This window comes from Coloeus monedula (genome assembly GCF_965178545.1).
Source record: "Coloeus monedula genome assembly, chromosome: 7".
NCBI classification, from domain to species: Eukaryota; Metazoa; Chordata; class Aves; order Passeriformes; family Corvidae; genus Coloeus; species Coloeus monedula.
In genome coordinates this window covers 17022157-17046745 of record NC_138787.1, presented here as the reverse complement: position 1 = coordinate 17046745, position 24589 = coordinate 17022157, and the positions used below count along the sequence as shown (strand labels likewise).

Sequence of the window (24589 nt, the reverse complement as noted above, 5' to 3'; positions counted from 1 at the left end):
AACTTAAAATGGAATCCAAATCAAAATGAAAATTAACTCTCCCAGTCACCATTAGCACAGCTACCAAAATTATGTTGGCATTGACTTGATTATGATTTGAGCTAGAGCTGTTTTTTATTTAATTTTTAAATTCAATTGTATTAATTAGCACGTCAGTGGAAGTAGTGAAAGGCAGCAATAAAGATCTCTATGAATATATCATGTGATATTTTTAAAAGTTATATGAAGCAAATCAGTAAATTTAATATTCAGAGTACATATATGGAAGCATTTTTATCATGTATATAATGAGAGTGCACATGTGCAGAGGAAAAAATTAAAATCAATTACAATTCTTCCTACAGTGGAAGCATGTTTTTCAATTGTAAGACTTTTACAGTCTAGTCAGAGAATAAATAAGTAATCCATACCTCTACAGCTGACTGTAAAAAGGCCACATAAGTTTCTAGAATTTCTAGCTTTGAATTAATATTTTTTTCTATTTTTTTCAATTCTTTATTCAGAAAGTCAGCTCTGCTAGAAAAAGCCGCCACCTGCTCAGGTTCCAACTCTTCCATATTTTTGATGATTCCCTCAGCTGCTCTCAGTTCACATGAAGTTTCCTTTGAAGGCAGAAGCATAGGAAAAAAAATGTATAATAACTGGAAAGGACTTGTGAATATTGATATCACATTGTTAATTTTCGTTAGGATTGCTCTCTTATGTATAATTCAATTGCTTGTTTGAAGAAGAGCTCATCATGGAGATTAAATCACAGAAATACCCATTTCTTTCCTAAAAATGATAGGCGTAGTTATTAAAATAGCTATTTTGAAAGCTAGCCTATCACAATACCCAGAAAGAATAGTTATAAGAGGTGTATAGTTATAAGAGGTGTATATATCTGTCAGGGCAAAGTAGACACTGCAGCAAATAAAAGCAAGACCCTGGCATGCAAAAATTTGGCAGAAAAGACACTTAAAACTATTTTAAAGTCTTGACAGAACAAAAGGTTTTTCTTGCTTATCTGCTGAGCTTTTTATATTGTTAGTATGTGCTCTGCAGAATTGTTTTAAAGTGAATTTTATTTCCACAGGCACTGTACAGATCCATCCCTTGGGCTCTATAAGATCTTTCCTGAAACAAGAAAGAACTCTGCAGGAGTAACAGAGTTTTAAGTACTGAAAATACATAGGATACTCCTAAAATACACACTGCCATGTTGTTCAGCTTAGGCTGAAACATGCACCTATATCAAGGCTATGGAAGGAATTCAAGTGATTTTAACCCACTTTCAGATACTGCAGTGCTGCTGTGGGAGTTGGAAAGATCCTGGATGTGACTTAAAAATAGCCTCACATGTGTTACAGAGCTGGGTGCTGCAGGGCTCTCGTCGGATGGCTGCACTCCCAACATGACCAGTGGATATCTTTACAACCCCCTTCACAGTTTCTCTAAGTGGGAACCACTTTTTTCTTTTTTGCCAGCTCATCTCTTTTATTTGGCATAATAAACTACAGGAAGGTTTTTCTCTGACTCTGGCTGTCTAGAGAATTATTAAACCTGGTGCTTCACATAGGAGTAGCAATCCACATTTGAAGAATCTTCCGATCAAGAGCTGGTACTAGGATCCAGAGGCACTAACAAATAACACAGTGAGATAGAGACAGTGGGGAAAAACAATGATTTAAGGACTGACTTGTAATGTTATCTGTGGTTTTGCTCATTAACTACAATTTTAAAACACACCATACACCTGTTTTCTTTACAAGAAACTGTCAGCCTCTTACCATATTTAGAATTACATACAGGAAGCATCTGTTTCTAAAAGTGCTTAACATTATTGAAAGGTTTTTTTACCTTTGTTTGTTTAGCCAGTTCAAGATGTTTGTTCAAAACTCTTTCTGTCTCACACAAGTACGAGCCAATCTCCATGCCAACGGCAAGCATCGGGGCAAGTTTTTTAATTGATTGTGACACCTTCATTTGAAAGTATTATTCACATGGTTAATTTATATAAGTAGACATTATAACACCAGTACAAAATATCACTTTTTATAGAAAAAAATGAGTTAACACTTGTCTGTCGGTGCATAGATTATGTTTCTGGGCATGGTTTACACCCAACTGGCAACTAATACCACACAGCTGCTCCCTCACACAGACCCCCCCCCCACACACACCCCTCAACCCCAAATGGTGGGATGGAGATAAGAAATGAAGAAAAAGTAAAATTTGTGCTTTAATATCATATCTAGTCGGAGAAAGTCAGGAATTAAAATATAAAAGAAGAAAACTCTACTATTTCTCCAACAGGTGTGATCAAAACCCCTTCCTGTTCGGTCTCATTTTATTGACAGTGCTTTCCTTTACCCTAAATATCCATGGCCTGTGATTTCAATACGGCACAACTGCATTATAATCTAGCTATTATAGCCCTGGAAGAAATATTTTGATTCTGCTCCGTGTTTTTTGTTTTTTCAGGAAGTACATTTAAAGCTTCTCTAACAAGGCAAGAGACCTATTTTTGTGCAGATACATGTACAGAATTTCCTTCCACTGTCACTAAGATATTATGTATGCACTATGATTATAAAACAGATTATGAGGAGCACAGGCAGATGATGCCAGACATAACACACATAGTTATTATTAGACATGTGAATTCACATGTAACATTTTTCTTCAGAACTGGCTCCTAATTGAGGTTCAAACTCTGTTATATGAGGCTGAGGGACAATTGAATTTGGCACCAGATTCTTTGGGATACTTTACATATGAGGGTTGGGATGAAAAGCGTATTGTTTGGTAGGAATATAACAACAAGCACTCCTCACTGCAATAAATAATCGTGTTATGACACAAATCTCCAAGATGTCCTCTCATGCAAGGCTGGGAACAAAGTGATTAGAACAAACTGCAGACTGAAACCTTATGTTGAAGGTGAGGTCTCCATTTTAAGTAAAAATTACCTTCATAGTTTAACTTTTACCCTAAGATTCACAGCATGATAGTGACATCATTTCTATACAAATAAATTTATAGAAAAGGACCAATTTGTATTAAATTGAATTCACATTTGATTGAGAATAGTTCATTATAAACATCATGCAAATATAAAATATCAGATTGCAGACTTAATTATTCAGTCATTAAATTTAATTTTCTGGTCTACACTCTTGGTTCCTTCACATGAACCTTGCTAAAAGACTATTTTTTCAATTTGAATTTACACATGGAAACTTATTTAGGAGCTATTTGTCTATTCCATCTCTGACAAGTCATTTAACAGGTCTGTAAAACTATATGACATTGAACAGTTTAAACAAGGCTGTGATGTCCTCGATGCATCAATACCCTAATTAACAAAAAGAATTTTTATAGTGAACAGAATCCAGTCTCCTTCAGATTTACTGAAAATTTGCTGTGGTTCGGTCACCATGCTTATTAACCCTCAATTTTGCCACACTTTTATTTATATTTTCAGCCACATAGAACAGAGGACAGAAGCCGTATAGGAAACCTTCTTGCAGGTCACAGGACTGATTGCTCACTTCTTTTCCAAAAGAACAAGTTATAATAGTTCATTATCCAAGCAAATCCATGCTTAATTGAACATCACTGATAAAATGTTCTCGTGGAAACAGCTGAATTTTTCAGAACAGCTTTAGGTTCCTTTGTGTTGATAAGAGTATTCAGCAATCTAACTACAACTGTGCTCTCTCTAACAAACTTGTTATTATTTGGTTCAACTTTAATAGTCACTATAGTTAAATTATGGAAATACAATGCACTGTTCATGAATGCATTAAGAATGTTATTGAATGCTTCAAGAAGATGTGCTGTGATGATTATAATAATCATCACAAAGATCATCAGAATGCTGGATACCTCTCCTATGGTGATAGGCTGAGACAGCTGGGGTTTTTCAGCCTGGAGAGCAGACAACTTTGGGAAGACTTTATAGGAGACCCTTCCAGTACTTAAAGGAGCCTATAAGAAAGCTCCAGAGTGACCTGGAGTGACCAAACAAGGGTTAATGGCTCCGAACTGAAACAAGGTAGGTCTAGATTAGATAACAGGAAGAAATTCTTCACTATGAGGTTGGTAAGACACTGGCACAGGTTGCCCAGAGGAGCTGTGGCTACCCTGTCCCTAGAAGCATTCAAGGCCAGGCTGGATGGGTCTTTGAGCAACCTGGGCCAGTGGAAGTTGTCCCTGCCCATGGTGGAGGGGTTGGAACTGGATGTTCTTTAAGGTCCCTTTTAACCCAAACCATTCTGTGATTCTATGATGTACCTTATTCAGATGACCTTCAAGTGAGGCAGTCCATTGTTGTTTCTTCAAAGCAAGTTCTTCATAATCTGGACACTGGCTGTTTAACTGATCTACTTTTTTTTGAACATATTCCATCATTTTCTGAATTCCTGCCACCCAAGAGCTAAAATGGAGAAGTAGAACTGTCATTTATTTCCTCTTTTTTTTTGCTCAACATAGAGGATGACTATGATTTTAAACAAATCCAACACTTTCTTTCTTTTGATTTGTACAATGAGTAACTTACAAATTTTAAACTGTTACCCTTAGAGGAAAAACAACCAAGAGAAATATGAAAATTAATCCAAATAAAATTGATAATTAGTAAAACACAGGAATGATGTTTCCAAACAAATCATTTGTCACCAGTGCCTAAGGTAGATTTACAAGACAGTTACATTAATTCTCACAAGACACATAACCTGATTCACTGAGAAATAGCTCATTTCACTTCTCACTCTAGCTATACTATTTAAAAACTAAAATGACAAATGGAAGAGCTTAAAAGAGAAAATATATGGCATACCAGTTGTACTTTTAAAAGAATGTTTTCTTTGGATTCTCAAATATTTCAGTGTTTTTACAGTAGTTGAAAAAAGAATGTTATATACATTCTAAGTCAACCTTTCCTTAAAGGTGCTGTTTCAACTGAAGAAAAAATCACACCAATTTACAAAACAACGGCTTGCCTTTGAAGTTAAAAGATATATTAGGGAAGCAATTCAGAATTGGAATATTTGAGGCAGTCCACTTTAGACTGTAAAGAAGTTACCTCATACAATTAAGAGTTGAAGTTTTGATATAACTTCCCCCCACGCACACATTCATATCAACTTATTTACTACTTAGATTTATTCATCGTAAGAATTTTTTTAAACAGACATGTTTAAAATAAGTTTTTCATTACTTTAGTTTCTTCAGAAACTTTTGTTAATATAGATGCTTATTCTAGGTTTCTTACTTTGTCCTCTAGTATTGAGGGAAATTTTCTTCAGATAAGGCTCAGAGTTAAATTCTGTAACCTCAAAGAAAAATATTAGTCTACATTACTAATATAAAGCATGGTGTTAGTACATAATTTGAATTTTATCCAAGAGTTTGACACAAAGAGAACCCAAATTTTAAGTTCTTCTCAGGAAGTAGGTGATTTCAAACTTTTTAAGTTACTCTTTCAAAAACTAGAAACCTCTTAGTTTCTGCTTTAATCTAAATTCTAAAAATGTCATTCCTCTATTTCAGTTCTCCTTAAAAAGAGGTATGTTTAAAAACAGCTACTAGCACCACTCATTTTAAAAAAGCAGTAAGAGAACAAGATTTACGGGTTTTGAAAAGGATAATACACATCTCGATAAAGCCTTTGAAAGTATCATTGGTTTGTTATGATTTAATACAGTATATTTAAACCAGCAGTAAAATAAAGACAGTTCTTATACTCATAGGCAAGCCAATTGGCTGGCAAAGTAACAAGGATTTTCTTAGTAGGCAAAACTTATTGCTTGTATTTTTTTATAATTAATACATAGAAATTTTTGCTCCTGTTTTTCTAGCTGGTTTTAATTTAAAAATATGAGAGCTTAAAAATCAGCCTTACCAATATTTTAATTGTGAAGCACTCTGGGTTTACAAGAACTTTCCTCTGTCACTTTTCTACCATCTATTCATCTTTCAATATGAATATTTTCAGCATTTTCATTTATTCATTATTTCAAATAATGAATTTCATTATTTTCATATTTCAAATTATTTCAAAGAAACTGTCTTTTAGTATAAGTTTGCAACATGCCTCAAGAAGATTTGAAAGTAGGACATTATATATATAAAGAGAGGATCAGAGTCTCTTCAGAGGTGTACAGCAATAGGACAAGACAAAATGCTCACAAGTTGCAGCAACAGAAGCTCTGGATAGGAGTAAGAAAAACATGTTTCCCAAAAAGAGTGCTTAAACAACAGCACAGATTGCCCAGAGAGATTGTGGAATTTCCATCCTTGGAGATAGTCAAAACTTGGTCCTGAGCAACGTAACCAGACAGGTTTTGAGCAAGGGATTGCACCAAATGACCTCCAGAGTTACCTGCCAGCTTAAATTATTCCATGATTGTAATCCTCAAGCCCATGCCTAGGAATGTGAAGTGTTTCACTTGCACAGAGGTACGAGCACTACATGTTGAGGTGTATTGCAAATTCATTACATTCAGGCAATGAGGCCTGAAGGCAACGAAAAAACTGAAAAGCCATTATATTTTGTGTTTGCTTTCTTATAAAGGGACTTATTTCTTTTTATAATGCAAGTAGACATTTTAAAGCCTGGATTTTTTTCACTGTTCTTTAGAAGCAGCAAAACACATTTCTAGTTAGATTGCCTATGAAGATTTACCTTCCCTCTCTAAATCACTGCTGCTTCAGATGTAAAGCTTTACTTTTCTTAAGATTATAATGTCTTCTAAGCAGAAATCTAACTTCTATTTATTTATAGAAAATCCTGACCAACACTTTGGCATACAGGAGATACACCTGTAGCATTACTTGGTTTTATTGAACTTTTATAAGAAATTACTAATAGGGTTGTTTTGAAAAATTCATCCCATTCTTTTTAATTTCAACTGTAGATATCTTAATATACCACTGATGTCTTGGACTGTTTAAATGTTTTTTTAAAAACTCTTAGCAAGGAAGAAAGAAAATTAATGACTTGCCATTTTAGAGATTCATTCTCTACTAAGGTCTTTAGCATTCCTAACATTAATTAATGCTGTGCAGACATTTTGAAACCCAACAGCTGCTTCTGTAGAGGCAATGTGTGCAGAAAATAAAGCCCTGGAGAACAGCAGCATGCATTCTGAAATTATGGCTGGTTTATAAAACAAAGTTTCACTGAGGAAAATCCCTTTCTATTATATTTCATTAAAATGTTAGGAAGCAGTAACAACAGCTGTAAAAACATTGTGTTTCCAAAACAACTTTCTACTGGAATTTTCGATTTCATCCCATTGCTAGGTTCAAGACAATTACATCTGGAGTTAATGGGTGAAGGACCTTTAGATGAAATTTTTTGCAGGATCATGAGATTAATCTAAAATCATAAATCATAAATCTTACATGCTTTCAGTTGTTGTGTTGAAATGCAATTAATAACTAAGGACATAAGCGTATAATGGAAAGTTAGAGCTGAGCTGACCAGTAGAAAACCATCAGTCATAGTCATCTGCTCTGTCTTTGAAGTAGAACTCATTAGCACAAACAGTCTTCACTCTTATAGCACCAACCTCTGTCCTGGGTTGCAGTGTATTCTATTACCATCCCCATCAGCCGTTGAAATCAGGTGGGGCAGTGTTTCCTTGCCTCCTCCCCCCAGACTATCTTGCTGTTAATGGCCCATCATTGTCCTGCCGCATGACTCATAGATAACTCCCTCTGGACTATCATCTGTTAATGAGCCCAATCAACACCTGGCCTTATGACTCAATACCCCATTGTGAGATGCTCCACCCAGAGGGAGGAACCAAGCATCCCAGCGTGGATATAAGCTGAGGTTGAAAACCAGAGAGGAGACCTTTCCACTGGATTTCCAGAGGACAGGAGCTACACAGCCACCGGACCTTCTGAGGAAGAGCAGACCCTTTTCTACAGGATCACCGCTTCAGAGGACTGCAGCCATAATTCTAGCAGACTGCTACCACCACCCTGCCTAACAGGGACTCAGGTTGTATCTTGACTCTGTCAGTTTGAACCAGTGTTTTCTTTTAGTTGTTTTTTCTTTCCTTTTCTTTAAACTTCCCCATTAAATTGTTATTCTGACTTGGTGCCTCCCACTGGTTTGTTTTCAAACTAGTACATAATTTGGCGCCCAATGTGGGGCAGCTCTGAGAGAAAGTCAGAATTACAATTTTGTGTTAACAGAAACCTATTCACCATGGTGCTCAGCTTGTCTACGTGGGTACTGTATCTTGCTCTCTATATTTTTCCTCACATGGGGAACTACCTGCCTGTAGTATTACTCCTGTTAAAACCAGGGAATGGTATGAGAATTGCTTTAATGGTTTATTATGTCTACAGCATGATAACCTGCGAGGCGATGAATACCATTCGGAGTATATACTCAGTTTTGTTTGGCTGTCCTAGTCTGGGCTCCTATGTCTGGGATCTCCTCAACAATCGCACCCAGCCCCTGGTGGGAGGAGTAGAGAGTGGTTTCTTCCAGCCTTTCAGGCCAGGCACAGCAGTTTTTGAAAATATTGAATTCCCTCTGGATGTCAAAGACGGCATAAACTTGCTGTCAGTTCTGCTTTGTCTTCTCTGTACAGCCTGCACCATGTACACCATGCTTAGGATCAGAGCCATGGCACAGCATCCTCAGGATGAGGGAGGGAAAAAGAGCAGAGCAACAAACATCATGCCTACGCAGACTGACACAGAGGAGAAAGGAACCAAATGCAAAGCAACAGCGTCCATGTCTACTCAGACTGTCACCGAGGAGAAAGAACTCAGATGCAAGACAACGGCGTCCATGTCTACGCAGACTGACACCGAGGAGAAGGGAACCAAATGCAAAGCAACAGCGTCCATGTCTACGCAGACTGACACAGAGGAGAAAGAAACCAAATGCAAAGCAACAGCGTCCATGTCTACGCAGACTGACACCGAGGAGAAAGGACCCAGATGCAAGACAACAGCGTCCATGTCCACGCAGACTGACACCGAGGAGAAGGGAACCAAAAGCACTCTCAGTGTCCCCATGCAAACCGTCACCGAACCAGAACAGCCTAAACCAATTGCAGTTGCCCCCGTTCAGAAGAAGAAATCAAAAAGCAAATCAGCCCGCATTGTGACTGACGAGGATGCAGCAGGACCTTCGCACCCAGCAGAAGAGGCAGAGCCAGAGATCATCACTCGGTCGCTATCCCTGGGTGAGCTGCGTGACCTGCGGAGGGAATTCACCCGCCAGACAAACGAGTCTATCCTGACCTGGCTGCTCCGCATCTGGGACGCTGCAGCCAATGACACCATTCTGGACGGAAGTGAGGCCAGGCAGCTGGGATCTCTGTCCCGGGATGTGGTCATTGACCAGGGGATCGGGAGAACCCAAGAAGCTCTCAGCCTCTGGCGGCGACTGCTTACAAGTGTAAGGGACAGGTACCTTTGTAAAGAAGACCTCCAGGTGCACCAAGGGAAATGGAGCACAATGGAACAAGGTATCCGGTGCCTGAGGGAATTGGCTGTGCTGGAGATCATTTTCTCAGAAGACGAGAGATTTCCTAAGAGCCCAGATGGTGTCCAGTGCACGTCACAGATGTGGTTGAGGTTCGCACGCCTTGGACCAGAGATATACTCCCGTTACCTGGCAACGCTGCAATGGAGGGAAGGCGAGGACAGGGTGGGCGTCTTGGTGAACAAGCTGAGGATTTACGAGGACACCGTCACAGCCCCGTTTCGCACCCATGTCTCATCCGTGGAAACAAGTCTTTTGGCTGAGCAAGTCCGGAGCTTGATTGAAGAAGGCCATCAGAAACTGAAAAAGGAACTTAAGGAAGAGATTTACCCGATCTCGCCAGAACCAACAAGAGTCTCTGCCATTAGGAGCCGGCGTCCCCCAACCAGGGAGAGAGGATACACCCCACGAGGTAACCTCTGGTTTTTCCTTCAGGAACATGGAGAAGACATGAGTAAGTGGGATGGAAAACCCACCTCCTCCTTAGCAGCTCGGGTACGTGAACTAAAAAGAGGGACAACTACCACAAGAAGCGCATCTAGAGTCAATATTGCTCCGGTCTCTCGCACACAGAACTCCAGACGGTACCGGAATGATAATATGACCGATCCTCTTGAAGGGACCTCAGGAACGTATTCACCGGAAGGGAGCAACATGCAACATGACCAGGAATAGAGGGGCCCTGCCTCTAGCCAGGTAGAGGAAAGGGAGAATCGGGTCTTTTGGACTGTGTGGGTCCGATGGCCTGGCACATCTGACCCACAAAAATACACGGCTTTGGTTGACACCGGTGCTCAATGTACTCTGATGCCATCAAGGTATGTGGGAGCAGAACCCATTTCTATTTCCGGAGTGACAGGAGGATCCCAGCAGCTGACTGTACTGGAAGCTGAAGTGAGTTTAACTGGGAATGAGTGGCAGAAACACCCCATCGTGACTGGCCCGGAGGCCCCGTGCATTCTCGGCATAGACTATCTCAGAAATGGGTATTTCAAGGACCCAAAAGGACATCGTTGGGCTTTTGGGATAGCTGCTGTGGAGACAGAAGATATCAGACAACTGAGTACACTGCCTGGCCTCTCAGATGACCCCTCTGCTGTGGGACTGCTGAGAGTTGAAGAACAACAGGTGCCAATCGCCACAGCAACAGTGCACCGTCGGCAATACCGCACCGACAGAGACTCTGTGGTTCCCATCCATGAGATGATTCGCAAACTGGAGAGCCAAGGGGTGGTCAGCAAGGCCCATTCACCTTTCAACAGCCCTATATGGCCAGTGCGTAAGTCCAGTGGAGAATGGAGGCTGACGGTGGACTACCGTGGCCTGAATGAGGTCACGCCACCATTGAGCGCCGCTGTGCCGGACATGTTGGAACTTCAGTACGAGCTGGAGTCCAAAGCAGCGAAGTGGTACTCTACTATTGACATTGCCAATGCCTTCTTCTCCATTCCTTTGGCAGCAGAATGCAGGCCCCAGTTTGCTTTTACCTGGAAGGGTGTGCAATACACCTGGAATCGACTGCCCCAGGGGTGGAAGCACAGTCCCACCATTTGCCACGGACTGATCCAGACTGCATTGGAAAAGGGTGAGGCTCCAGAACATCTGCAATACATCGATGACATCATTGTGTGGGGAAACACAGCAAAGGAAGTGTTTGAGAAAGGAGAGAAAATCATCCAGATTCTCCTGGAAGCTGGCTTTGCCATCAAAAGGAGCAAAGTCAAGGGACCTGCTCAAGAGATCCAGTTCCTGGGAGTAAAGTGGCAAGATGGACGGCGTCAGATTCCCACTGAGGTCATCAATAAGATCACTGCGATGTCTCCACCGACCAACAAGAAGGAAACACAAGCTTTCCTAGGCGCCATAGGTTTCTGGAGGATGCACATTCCCGAGTACAGCCAGATCGTGAGTCCTCTCTACCTGGTTACCCGCAAGAAGAACGATTTCCACTGGGGCCCTGAACAGCAGCAAGCCTTCGCCCAGATCAAGCAGGAAATCGCTCATGCGGTAGCCCTTGGCCCAGTCAGGACAGGACCAGAGGTGAAGAACGTGCTCTACTCTGCAGCCGGGAACAATGGTCTGTCCTGGAGCCTCTGGCAGAAGGTGCCTGGTGAGACTCGTGGCCGACCACTGGGATTCTGGAGCCGAAGCTACAGAGGGTCTGAAGCCAACTACACTCCCACAGAGAAGGAAATCTTGGCAGCCTATGAAGGAGTCCAAGCTGCCTCTGAGGTAATTGGCACTGAAGCACAGTTGCTTCTGGCACCCCGACTACCGGTGCTGGGTTGGATGTTCAAGGGAAAGGTTCCTTCCACGCATCACGCCACCGACACCACATGGAGCAAATGGATCGCCCTCATCACACAGCGTGCCCGTATTGGAAACCCGAATCGCCCTGGGATTCTAGAAATTATAACAAACTGGCCTGAAGGTGAGACTTTTGGATTATCTTCTGAAGAAGAGGAAGAGCAAGTGACTCGTGCTGAGGAAGCCCCACCATATAATGAGCTACCGGAGACTGAAAGACGTTATGCCCTCTTCACTGATGGTTCCTGCCGAATTGTAGGCGCTAACCGAAAGTGGAAAGCTGCAGTATGGAGCCCCACACGACGAGTTGCACAAGCTACCGAGGGACAAGGTGGATCGAGTCAGGTTGCAGAGCTTAAAGCCGTCCAGCTGGCTTTGGATATTGCTGAACGAGAGAAGTGGCCGAGGCTCTATCTCTACACCGACTCGTGGATGGTAGCTAATGCTCTGTGGGGATGGCTGGATCGCTGGAGAAAGGCCAACTGGCAGCGCAGAGGGAAACCCATCTGGGCCGCTGAGATTTGGCAGGACATCGCCACCCGAGTAGAGAAGCTGACCGTGAAGGTTCGACACGTGGATGCGCACGTACCCAAGAGTCGGGCTAATGAAGAGCATCGCAACAACGAGCAGGTGGACCGAGCTGCTAAGGTGAAAGTATCTCAGGTGGATCTGGACTGGCAGCACAAGGGAGAATTATTCCTAGCTCGTTGGGCCCATGATGCCTCTGGTCATCAGGGGAGAGATGCAACATACCGATGGGCCCGTGACCGAGGGGTGGACCTTTCCATGGACAGCATCTCACAGGTCATCCACAGTTGTGAGACCTGTGCTGCAATCAAACAGGCCAAGCGGGTGAAGCCTCTGTGGTACGGTGGACGATGGTCAAAGTACAGGTATGGGGAAGCCTGGCAGGTTGATTACATCACCCTTCCCCAAACCCGCCAAGGCAAGCGCTACGTGTTGACCATGGTTGAAGCGACAACTGGATGGCTGGAGACCTACCCTGTGCCTCATGCTACAGCCCGGAACACCATCCTGGGCCTGGAAAAGCAAGTCCTGTGGAGACATGGCACCCCTGACAGGATCGAGTCGGACAACGGGACTCATTTTAAGAACAGCCTCATCAACACCTGGGCCAGAGAACACGGTATTGAATGGATATATCATATTCCTTATCATGCACCAGCTGCCGGAAAAGTTGAACGCTGCAATGGACTACTTAAAACCACCCTGAAGGCACTTGGTGGGGGGACCTTCAAAAATTGGGAAGTGAACTTAGCAAAGGCCACCTGGATGGTCAATACCCGAGGGTCCATCAATCGAGCTGGTCCCGCCGAGTCTGAACCCTTGCACACAGTGGATGGAGATAGAGTCCCTGCGGTACACCTGAGGGGTATTTTAGGAAAGACTGTTTGGATCAATCCCACCTCAGGCAAAGGCAAACCCATCCGTGGGATTGTCTTTGCTCAAGGACCTGGTTGCACTTGGTGGGTAATGCAAAAAGATGGGGAAACCCATTGTGTACCGCAAGGAGACCTAATCTTAGGTGAGAACGGTGCGTAGGGTTTCATTGTGTGTGTATATATATATATATATATATATATACATATGTATGTGTAGAGTTTAAAGAAGGTATTGATTTGGGATGATGTAGATGGTAATAGAATAAGGGGTGGATAATGTCCTGGGTTGCAGTGTATTCTATTACCATCCCCATCAGCCGTTGAAATCAGGTGGGGCAGTGTTTCCTTGCCTCCTCCCCCCAGACTATCTTGCTGTTAATGGCCCATCATTGTCCTGCCGCATGACTCATAGATAACTCCCTCTGGACTATCATCTGTTAATGAGCCCAATCAACACCTGGCCTTATGACTCAATACCCCATTGTGAGATGCTCCACCCAGAGGGAGGAACCAAGCATCCCAGCGTGGATATAAGCTGAGGTTGAAAACCAGAGAGGAGACCTTTCCACTGGATTTCCAGAGGACAGGAGCTACACAGCCACCGGACCTTCTGAGGAAGAGCAGACCCTTTTCTACAGGATCACCGCTTCAGAGGACTGCAGCCATAATTCTAGCAGACTGCTACCACCACCCTGCCTAACAGGGACTCAGGTTGTATCTTGACTCTGTCAGTTTGAACCAGTGTTTTCTTTTAGTTGTTTTTTCTTTCCTTTTCTTTAAACTTCCCCATTAAATTGTTATTCTGACTTGGTGCCTCCCACTGGTTTGTTTTCAAACTAGTACAACCTCCTACTAAGACTTCCTGAAAAGTAGGAGATATTAAGCCACTGGGACTGATTTTAACCTTTTCCAACACTGTAAAAATCACACACATGAAGTGCATGATCACTGTAATTAACAAAAACTTTGGAAGAATAAGAGGTATTTATTTATTAACTAAAACTACTAAAATGCAGAGAAATTTCCACATTTTCTGCACAGGGTTTTATCTCCATTTTTATCTTCATCAATTCACATTAATAACTGTAATTCTGGCTTTCAAAAAGGTCTAAAAGGGGTACAGTGGGCAGCAGAGAATGCTCATAACTATCTATATTTTAATTGTCACTTCCATACATTTACTTTTCCTAAACGTTAACTAAACCATTGATTCTGAGTTCTGCCCTACCATACCAATTATCCAATGACCCAATTATACCAATATCATTGTTTGACACCACTCTGACAAGTATCATTCCCAAAAATTTTTCTGTAAGAGATCATTTCATACAAATACCACCAGAGAAATATGGCAGAAGCACTGGGTCTTTAAATGCCTACCTACTTAGTAAACTACTCTGGCTCTAAATGCAATTTGATTCTAACTAGCTGAGTTATAAAGTGACATAGAGATATGGAGAACCGCAGCAGATACACAAAAATGGAGGGAATACCTGCGAGAATCTGCTTTATTAACTAAAGTTCGTCCCTTTTGCATGGTAGTTGCTGTGCAACCTTTAATTGCTTCCTGCAATTCCTTGTACTTCAGAGTCAATATAGGTAAATGTAAGCCTTCTGAAATAGAGATTTTAAGGTAATTCTCAATACTTTCAAGACCATCAAGTACCTGAAGAAAAAAGAAAAGCATATGTTATCAATAGTTCTTTGTTGGAACTCTCCTTGGAAACTATCTCGTTTTAAAATTTCTATAAACAATCTGAAAAAAATATACCTGGAAAAAAATACAAAAATACCATTTGTTCTTTGGACACCTTATAATATAAACTTTTCTGAATAGTCTTCTAACAGAAAGATTTTGAAAATAAGGTTGCATTACTAATAATACTGATGATAATTAGCCCCTGTGGAGACCACTGTAAGTATAGACATTGTTTCTGGTGTCCACACTAGCTTGTAACAGTTTGGGTATTTCAGAGCAGTTCCTGTGTCTTCATACAGCTTTAAGCCATCATGGCAAAGCTCCAGGATCTTAAAGCCCAATTTTTGGCAAATAAATGTTTCCCAAATACTTAATTTTGGAAAGCAAGCACTCTTCTCAAGATACTTAAAGGGGCAAAAAAAAGGGAAAAAAAATTTTAATGGATTTGCCATTTTGGATAGAAGTTTGAGGCAAAAAGTAATATAAAAAGAGTAATTGAATTTGTAACTTTCCAAATTGTTTAGCCAACTGTTTGCATAATCCCACATACACCAGCCTTCAAGAGCACACTAATATTTTTATTATCAGGTTATTATTGCAGACTTGGCTTCTTACCAACCTTGCCAGCAGCATGAAAAAAGTCATTGGCCTCTTGCAGCAGGGCTTTCCTTTCTTCCATATGGAAGGACACTTCTTCTTGCAACAGACAGATTTTCTGATTTGAAAGCTTTAGATGTTCTTTTTCTGTATAGTCCTCTGAAAGCAAGATCCTAAATGCTTCACCTTCCAATTGTTCCACAGTGTAATTCCATTCCTAATGGGAAAAAATTCACTTTAATCAATTACACATAGAAAAGTAATATACTGCATGATAATAATATATGCATTGCAAAATGCATATTGTTGTAGGCACGAAAGCTATCATGATTTAAAACAATATTTCTACTCTGAGACGTTTCCCAGAAAATCATGGGTTTAGTGATAACAGCTTTCAGCAGTGGCATTCTACACTCTTTGACACAGTTTCACAGGCAAAAGCAGCAGTTACTAAGGTGTCTGCTGGGAAAAATGGTCTGGATAACAAAGACCAGAAACCTCCCGGCATGGCCACACTCTCGTGGCAAACAGCCCTTAAGCCCACCTATTTAATCAAGAACAAATTAAAATACTGCCTAGGTAACAGCAGCTTGCAGTGAGACAATTTCTGCTAAGAGCTGTCTGGCAATCACTTCAATCAAATGACCCTCCCTTACAGCAGGGTGTTCCATCATCCTCGACATCCTCCATTGTACAGTTACCCTGATTTCCTACACAAGATCCTAAATCCACTCAAAGAATGCTTCTGGCCTTATCTGATCATGAACCTTTCTAGAGGCAGTGACAGAAGGAAAAAAAGGGAGATCACACTTCATAATTTCAAACTGTAGAGTCAGAAACATTTCTGACAATTGAGCCAGGTACATTAAAACTAAGGTGTTTTAAAATGGATTCTGTTGAATCAGTACAAGTTTGCATACAAATATTTGGTCGACATTGCACCACATGGAAGCACATTTAGTTAATTAGAACTGACTACCTGTTTCATTCCTTTTTCTTTATTCAGCTATTCACATGGAACTGACTTGTGCTTCTACTGTAGTGACCCAAATATATATCAAATTTAGGGATCAAAATTTCATCTAGAAAACTTTCACCCCCTCTGACGATTGCTGTTACAATATTCACCCCTATCATCTTTAGGTTATAAAGAAGTATTGAAGATGTATCAGACTAAACAGCCCAAGAGGAAATGATATTTACTTGGAAAGAGTCAAGAGAAAAATACAATTTCACCTGCAACTACTGCCTTGGTTGCTGCTTCCCCCCACCCCCCCCCCCACCCCGTGTTTCTATAAAGGAAACTATAAAATAGTAAAACTGTTACATTGTACTTTATTACTGCTGTACTTGTCAACACTTAAAATCTGTGACTCATTATACTGTTCAAAGCAAAAGGAGAGTCTGATACTACACTGCACTTTCCTATGCCTTAGGTAATACATTCCCTCCCCTTTTTCTGGTAATTGATTAAATAATAGAGGAAACTTTTTGGCATTAATTTAGCACTTTTTTCCATGGATTTGTATCAAATGTCTAGTAAAGCAAACAGAAAAGTATTTTTAAATTAGAATTTTTTCATTAAAACACTCTTAAGTCTACACATGGCACAACAAGGATACAGGGTAAGCTCACTATTTTCAGCATGCTTAAAACATGGACTTCACATTTGTCATTTCCTTTTAGTGAAAATATTTCTAGTGAAAGTTGCAGGTTTTGGAAGTTCTCCAGAAAGAAGCAATCTGGTTTTTTCATAGATCTTTCCCAAACAGCCGCAATTCTAAATCCCTTACTGCTTTATCCTTCTCTGAAGTACAGTAAGCAGTACTAGACCTATTTTGGTCTCTGTAGTTCAGTGCATTCTTTATCTGACATTGTTCATTGTTTTGATACGAACTGGTATGGTAAAAAACACTGGTTCAAAAAGATCAGAAACTTATTTTACGTACTCCTCTTCAAGAGATGCTGTTCTCTCCCTAGAGATCCTAGGGATCTCTCCCAGATCCCTATTGGACCTGGTTCAAAAACTAACATTTGAGAGGTATCCTAGAATTTCCAACGTATCCATTTCCCAGCAAGTTTAAATCATGCATGGCAATTCCAGTGGAAAGGACTGCTTTCCTTCCTGTATTCTAGATTAACCAGAACAAGTCAGGAAAAAGGTCTAGCACTACTCACAGGTCAATGAAAACCACGTCCAAACATAGAAAGCACATGCATTCAGACCATGGCTGCATGGTCTTGACTTGAACATGGGTAGTCTCAAAACCATGATTATATAAAAATACCTTTCATCTCACTCAGAAGCACAACTGCCAAGGTATACTAAGTGATGAACCTTTCAGTGTGAATTAATCTATGGTATTAACTGTTGCAAGATATAACAAGAGACAAAAAATTCAGCAAAGTCAATCAAAAAAATTATGCACAATTAAAATTATAAAAGACATGCTAACCAAGATTTTAACAAGCAAATTTGCATTAAATTAAAACCAATTTTAAAGGATACTAGAGATTATTTAGGTATTAAGTAAGCTTTTTGTGAAGGAAAAATTTTAAAAAGCCTTCATTGCATCAAACATAAAAGGACTGATAATACCTTTACTGAACTAGCAGAAATGTCTCAGATTACAGCTTTATTTCAACAGGTTTTTTTGTTTTTTTTTTTTTTGTGCAGTGCTGCATATCCCTTTATCATGAAAACATGATGAATAGGAACAGGAAAATTATGACAATCCTGCTAGATTTGTAAGTCATTTCTCCACTGTGGCGAACACTCTTACCCTTCTGCCATGGAAAGCCTAAGCAACTGTAAAAATCTATAGATCTACATTAATGTTTTATTTAGTTTTTCTCATATTATATCTACTTTTGTTTTTAACTTTTGTTATAGTATTACCAATTTAAAAAAAAAAAAGTCAGCATAAAAAGAACTCAATAGCCTTAAAATGTTTCAATCAGAATTTAAGGGCTGTAGTAAGGAAACTAATTCCACATATTTCAAGAAACCTAGCTTTGCTTCATTTTAAAAAAGAAAGATGTGTTCTGGTTGTGCTTCAGTATATCTGCACTGTATGCCTACAGAGATGCAAACTTCTCTCACTCATTCTAACTCTTCTTTCCTTCCATAAGGGAACCTGGAGGAAAAACCTTCTCAGAGATTTTTCAAGTTCATGTGTTCCCCAAACAAGCACCTGAAGGCCAAATACTGCCCACTGAATTTCCTTCTATGCTTGTTAAAATACTGCTGGTTTAGAATATCCTGCAATGAAGTTGCTCCACTTTCTCAAGAAAACCCTCCAAAAATACCCCCCATATATCTTGAAGACTTGAATTGGGTACTCTCAGCTTTCTACTAAAAAGAGATTTATCCTGGGCACAGTAAAAACAATTTTTTTTTAAATTTTGTCTATTACTGATAAGCAGCTATAGCAAAATCTTTCTAATTTTTAAAGTTTCTTTTTCAAATTAAAATAATAACCATTACCAGCCTCTGGATGCAATAGTCTTCAGCCTGTACTTTTAATTAAGTGAAACCCTGCACTGTATTATTTAATGCACAATTCCCCTTTCATAAAACCCTGTGTTTGTCATTCTATCGTAAGCAATATTAAGCAAGAGTGAGGATTTTAGGGATAATAAGAGTCTACTGTGTTGTATTTGTTCCTTTTTACCTGAAGAATTTATCTTGGGGAGAAAAAAATAGTAAGGAGGTGTCCCCATACACACAGCTTAACTGACTTGATTATATTATTATTATATCAGCATCATAATATTGTAATCTTCCAATACTTGCAGCTTGAGTGACTGGTATGAATTGCATGGTCAGATTTTAATAGAAATTTTACTTACATTTAAACACACAGATATTAATGATAATTAGAAAACAACCCTGAAGCTGGGAGCTTTTAACTGTGACTAATAATTATTCACCACAAAAAAGGCAAAGAAAGTGCAGTTGAATATGTGAATCCTCATTTTGCTATTATGTTCTATCTGTATAATAATTAAAAAATAATATTTCATGCAAGAATGAAAAATGCACGTTAATGCAAGTCCATAATTTTAAAACTGTCCATAATTAGCTTAGAAGCAAATACAGAAAAACAAAAGTTCTGAATTGTTCCAGTGTATTACAATGTTTAAATCACAATTACAGCAGGCAAGACTAATTAGAGGAAAATAACTCAACTTACAGTGAAATTATTCCCTGTAAGAGTGTATCATTGTAACAAAATTCATAAATTTGTTTGGTACAAGATGCCAACAGCAGCTTTTACGTGATCTTAAAGCAGATATTAAACTCTGCCTAGTTTATATTGAGTCAAGGCTCTTCTCTGAATTTTCGCACGAGCTCAAAACCCCCATTTATTATAGTAATTTATATTTTAAGACATTCCACAAACATTACAACTTTACACATTCTCTGAGGGTATTAAATTTGGTTAGACTCATTTGCTATCCTGTTTAAACATTCCTCAAACTTGGTTAAATTTTCTATAAAATAGCTAGTGACAAATTCATTTTCAGCTTTCTATTTATAAGGAAATGTTTCTACACATAAAAAGCGTAGGCTTTCCATCAACAGGACATAAAAACTCAGTGGAAAAATCTTAGTTTCTTCTGTTCATCAGACCTCAACATACTAAATTCATAACACTCTGCCAGTCAGCATTAACATATTTCTTACTCATTTTCCTTGAAAGGAACACACAGTCTACTATTACATTGACTTTTCAATTTATCAGGAGATGCTCGTGAATTCCTCTGACATATTAAAGACACATTGAATGTGTCTCCGTAGCTCTTGTCACTATTCTTTTCTTCACTCTAGAAAGTCTTTTAAAAACCTGCTTTCACTATTCCATTTGGCAAGGAAAATGAGTTCTTTCTAGGTTCCTTGATTAAACAGGTATTTTTCAAGAGTGCTAAAACTGGCGAATTAAAAATATTGTAGCTTTAAGTAAAAGTCCTGAAAATTTTCTGCCTTCTAAAGTATCCAGCACAAGTCTGGGGTGGGGGAGAAACGCAGAAATACCTACAAATTTATATTTTTATTAAACAATTATTGTGGGATAAACGGACATTTCTGTCTATACAGTAAACCTTTAGGACTTTGAATTAAAACCTGAGAAATAGTGTAAAAGATTTTCACTGGAATGTTCTAGGGTCAAACTTAGAAAGCTTTGACTTCAGATCATGATGCATGTATTAGATAAAGCAGCATTTAAACTATAAGTCAATTAAAGTCTGTATTTTTCAGAATGTGTGATAAATTACCTTATTATCCCATAAGCAAAAATGTTCACAACTGAACTTTTTCTGAGCCCCAAATCTTCCTGCCATTGATTTGGTGCATACATCAGTACATTGGTAATTTAGTCCTTGTGAATACTTGAAATGCTTTCAGAAACTATGTTGCAGTATAATTAAAAACAATCATATTATTCCCTCAAATTACAAATGAAATAGGGGGCACTTACACAACTGAGTGCGAGCTGCTATGACAATTACCATATGATGTGTCTTTTGAAAAGTTCAGTGAATGGCTGTAGAAGTGTATTTAACAGTGAGCTGATAAAAACAACATGCACAAAAAGGAAAAAGTAATTCAAAGTCTGTCACCCCCCAGAAAATTGCTGAGATATGTTAAAAATTATTTGGCCACAAAGTGGTGCTAGCAGTTCTTCTTTACCATGTCAAGCACCTCCAATGCACATAGAAATGTAACGGCAAGCAGGTAATCAGTGCAGCAGTGCCAGCAGATGTCTTTATTGAAACATGAGTTCCTAAATATGTCTCTTCTCTCAAATCTTGGTGGCACTGGGTGGGGGGAACTGGGAAAGTCCTTGCAGGAGTGGAGGCAGGAGGGTCCTTTTAAAGTTTGTGAGGGTTGAGGGCCTTTTCCCCCAATTACAATTTCTTGGGTTTATTTTTGGTCTTAATAATTTTACAAAGTGATAATGTTTTCAGGGGTTTTACCTCTTAGCAAGGTGAAGTTCAACATAAGACACCAGCTTGAGAACATAATAATAATAATGAATCTCTCTCCTTACTCCTCCCAGCCCAGTCCCATAAATTAGATACTAAGTCTGTAAATCCTTCTTAGGCTGGCCTCTGAACAAGTTAAGAAACTCTTTCTCCTGTTCAACCTAATGCAATAATATAGGTAAATAAACATGTTGTGTGAAATAGTTCAGACATTGGAACTTTCCACTTTCTTACTCTCTGTGAGAACACTAAAATTTGCTCTGCATGGCTACTACACAAAAACATTTTGCTCTGAGCTACAGTACATATAAGAAAAGTTACTTGAAAAGATTTATTTACGCTACTTTAGAACAGGTTTTTCCTTTATTCTGTTTGTAACATCTGCAGTTTAGTGTTGCAAAAACTAATGCACAAAGCCCCATAATTCACAGCTTTCTCAAAGCCGCATAATTCACAGATTTCTCAATTACATTTGCAGCATGCAACCTGACCACTCTTCTGCACATCATAAGCAAAATCCACATGCTCAGTAACATCCCCTTCAAGAATTTAATTTCCCTCTGCTAGAACATGCTGCTAGTAAGAAAAGCAGAAGGCTAGAGATAACATATTCTAAATCATAACTCACATGGATTTGTGACAAAAATGTTTAATGCTAAACACTTTTAAATGACCTAATTTAAAAAAAGTCAATTAAGTAAAATGTTATGAATGATCTATACATTATTATATAATGCATGGGAGAAGAATTGTTAGGTGAAATTATAATAATGTGTTATTATTATAAGTTAGTTTCAAGATACTCAACCATGAAAAGGATTATTATAAAAAATGAAAATGCATATAGTTCTCCTTTCTGCACTTACACTCTAATTTCTAATTCAGACAGCAAATTACAAAAATAGCCTGTGAAAATGAAATGCAGGGAAGGTTAATGATTATTTGGCTAAAAATTCAGCAGTGCTTTAGGACACCCATTTTTGTGGGTGTCTCTCTCTGAAAGCACCCCACAGCTTACTCATTTACTGGTTTATCTGCTTTTCTTGTGCCGAAGGTCAGTTCAGAAGAATTTATCTTCACACTCCCATTTTCCTTTTACAAAAATAAGTGTTTTCTGACATGCTGCTGGGAGAAGCATTAGCAATATTATTGTATTGTGTTTACATGACAGCCTTGAAGCAGTTAACTGTTAATTATGCAAACATGCAAGCATGTGACATTTAACTACAAAGCTTACAAGGAAACAGATCTGTGAACAATCAGAAGCCTGTTAAGACCAACACAATAACCTTTTAAAAGGCATTTACTTCTATTGGAAGCAGTTTTGGATGAAAAAGGTCTCCCTGGTCATCCGGGTTATCCAAATTCAATTGCATGAAAATGGTATCATGGAGAATGATCCTGACCCAGCAACAGCACTTACCTGAGGACAGCACAACTGAGTTACCTAAAAAAGGTTCTAAATATAGGCAATTTATTTCATACAAAGATCCTTTCTTCTCATACCAACATTTTCTTTAATCTCATCTTGCATTTATGAGCAGTGGTAACAGATTTATTCTCTGGAAAACTGATATTAACCATGAGAATAGCATTTTCAATTACTTTTAGTCACAAGAGATAAACGGGCAAATACCTTTTCCAATCACATATTCAGTTCACTGACAATTAATTATGGTAGAAATGGCTGCGGTTTCGTCCTTCATAAACACTAAAATTTGGCAATATTCTATAAAATTAATTTTCTTTATTATTTGCCACAGGGTTTAACACGTAAATTACCAGCGTGGAACTTGATCACTACATTGAAAAACTAAATAAACAACATCAAGGGTTATTCTTCTTTTAACTTATCAGTAGCTTTTAAAATTTTAAATGAAAAAAAATCTGAGAAACATGGAGGTCTTGCATTAAAAGGAGTAAGATTACTAAAATAATTCAGACATGTAGAGATCTATATCTCATGTACATACAGAAAATGTCTATTCCTATATGTGCTTGTTCAATGCCCAAGTTCATATTTTGCTACTCGTTTTTAAAGTTGCTTCACCAACCAATTATGGCATTTCTTACTTTCACTTTGACTTCCATTTCTTCAAGCTCCTGAAGTAACTCTTCATTTTCCAATAGTGATGAGCCTAAATTTTGCTTCTGAAAGTAATCTCTGATGTTTTTCTTATACCAAGATGTTACCTAATTAAACAATAAAAAGAACTAGGTGAAAAATTCGAGAAATTATTGTCCATTCTTTGAAATATGTACAAGGCAGTTTCATAAAAAAAAAAAACCCTCTCATTTTCATTCCTTTCATTTTTCATTCCTAATGTTCATGCTTTTATTTAAATGCTTGCATTTGTGTTATAACAAATGCAGAAGGAAAGGACTAATGCCAAAATAAACACATAATGGAATATATATGACAAAACAGACAAAAATGTATCCATCAAGCATGACCAGATTGTAAATGAACACAGTAGAAGAAGAATCAAGTTATAGCCATGTGTAGAATAAACACATGCTTTTTTGACACAGTCAAGATATTGTACATTCTCTCTTGAAATACAGTAACTTAAAAATATCCCTTTGCATCCAGTAAAAGACTACAAATCTGAGAACTTCTGACCTAATAGAATCTCTCCATCCCTGGCTTGAAAAACCCAGTTAAGCTAATGGGATACTATTGTGTGGAATAATTTTATGCAGATTTACAAATTTTTTACAACTTACAAACTTCTTCAGCAAGTATATGCAGCAAACATATGCAGTACACAAATATATCTCCTAAATTCCACAGAATTACTTGCATTTATATCTGCTTGATTCACAGTAGGTACCTCTCACTTTCTTTGTAAACAACACGTGGCAAGAATTCCTGAGTGAAGCTTTGCACTTTAAAGTAGTATCCAGAATTAGTTACTGGTATCAAGAGGATTTCTTCCAATCTTCCCAGTCTGGAAAATCACCCCTATACTTGGATCATATGCATCATGCTAAGAATTTCTGTACTCTAGGTACTACAGATTTTAATAGCCCACTAGAGATTTGTTTTTACCTGCTCATGTAGAATTCGTGCTATTTTAAATAAATTTA

The 24589-nt window shown here is 38.8% G+C and overlaps 1 protein-coding gene across 1 annotated transcript in view; it reads right to left on the bottom strand.

Annotated features, from left to right (window-relative positions):
• CCDC141 (coiled-coil domain containing 141) overlaps positions 1 to 24589 on the bottom strand; it is a gene marked incomplete at its 5' end in the record, with an annotated part of 71465 nt that overhangs the window by 32362 nt on the left and 14514 nt on the right. Inside the window, 6 exons of the mRNA XM_082284998.1 lie at positions 411 to 602; positions 1840 to 1959; positions 4279 to 4420; positions 14706 to 14878; positions 15531 to 15725; positions 23573 to 23692. Coding sequence (XP_082141124.1) covers positions 411 to 602; positions 1840 to 1959; positions 4279 to 4420; positions 14706 to 14878; positions 15531 to 15725; positions 23573 to 23692 — 942 coding nt within the window. The remainder of the gene's footprint in view (positions 1 to 410; positions 603 to 1839; positions 1960 to 4278; positions 4421 to 14705; positions 14879 to 15530; positions 15726 to 23572; positions 23693 to 24589) is intronic.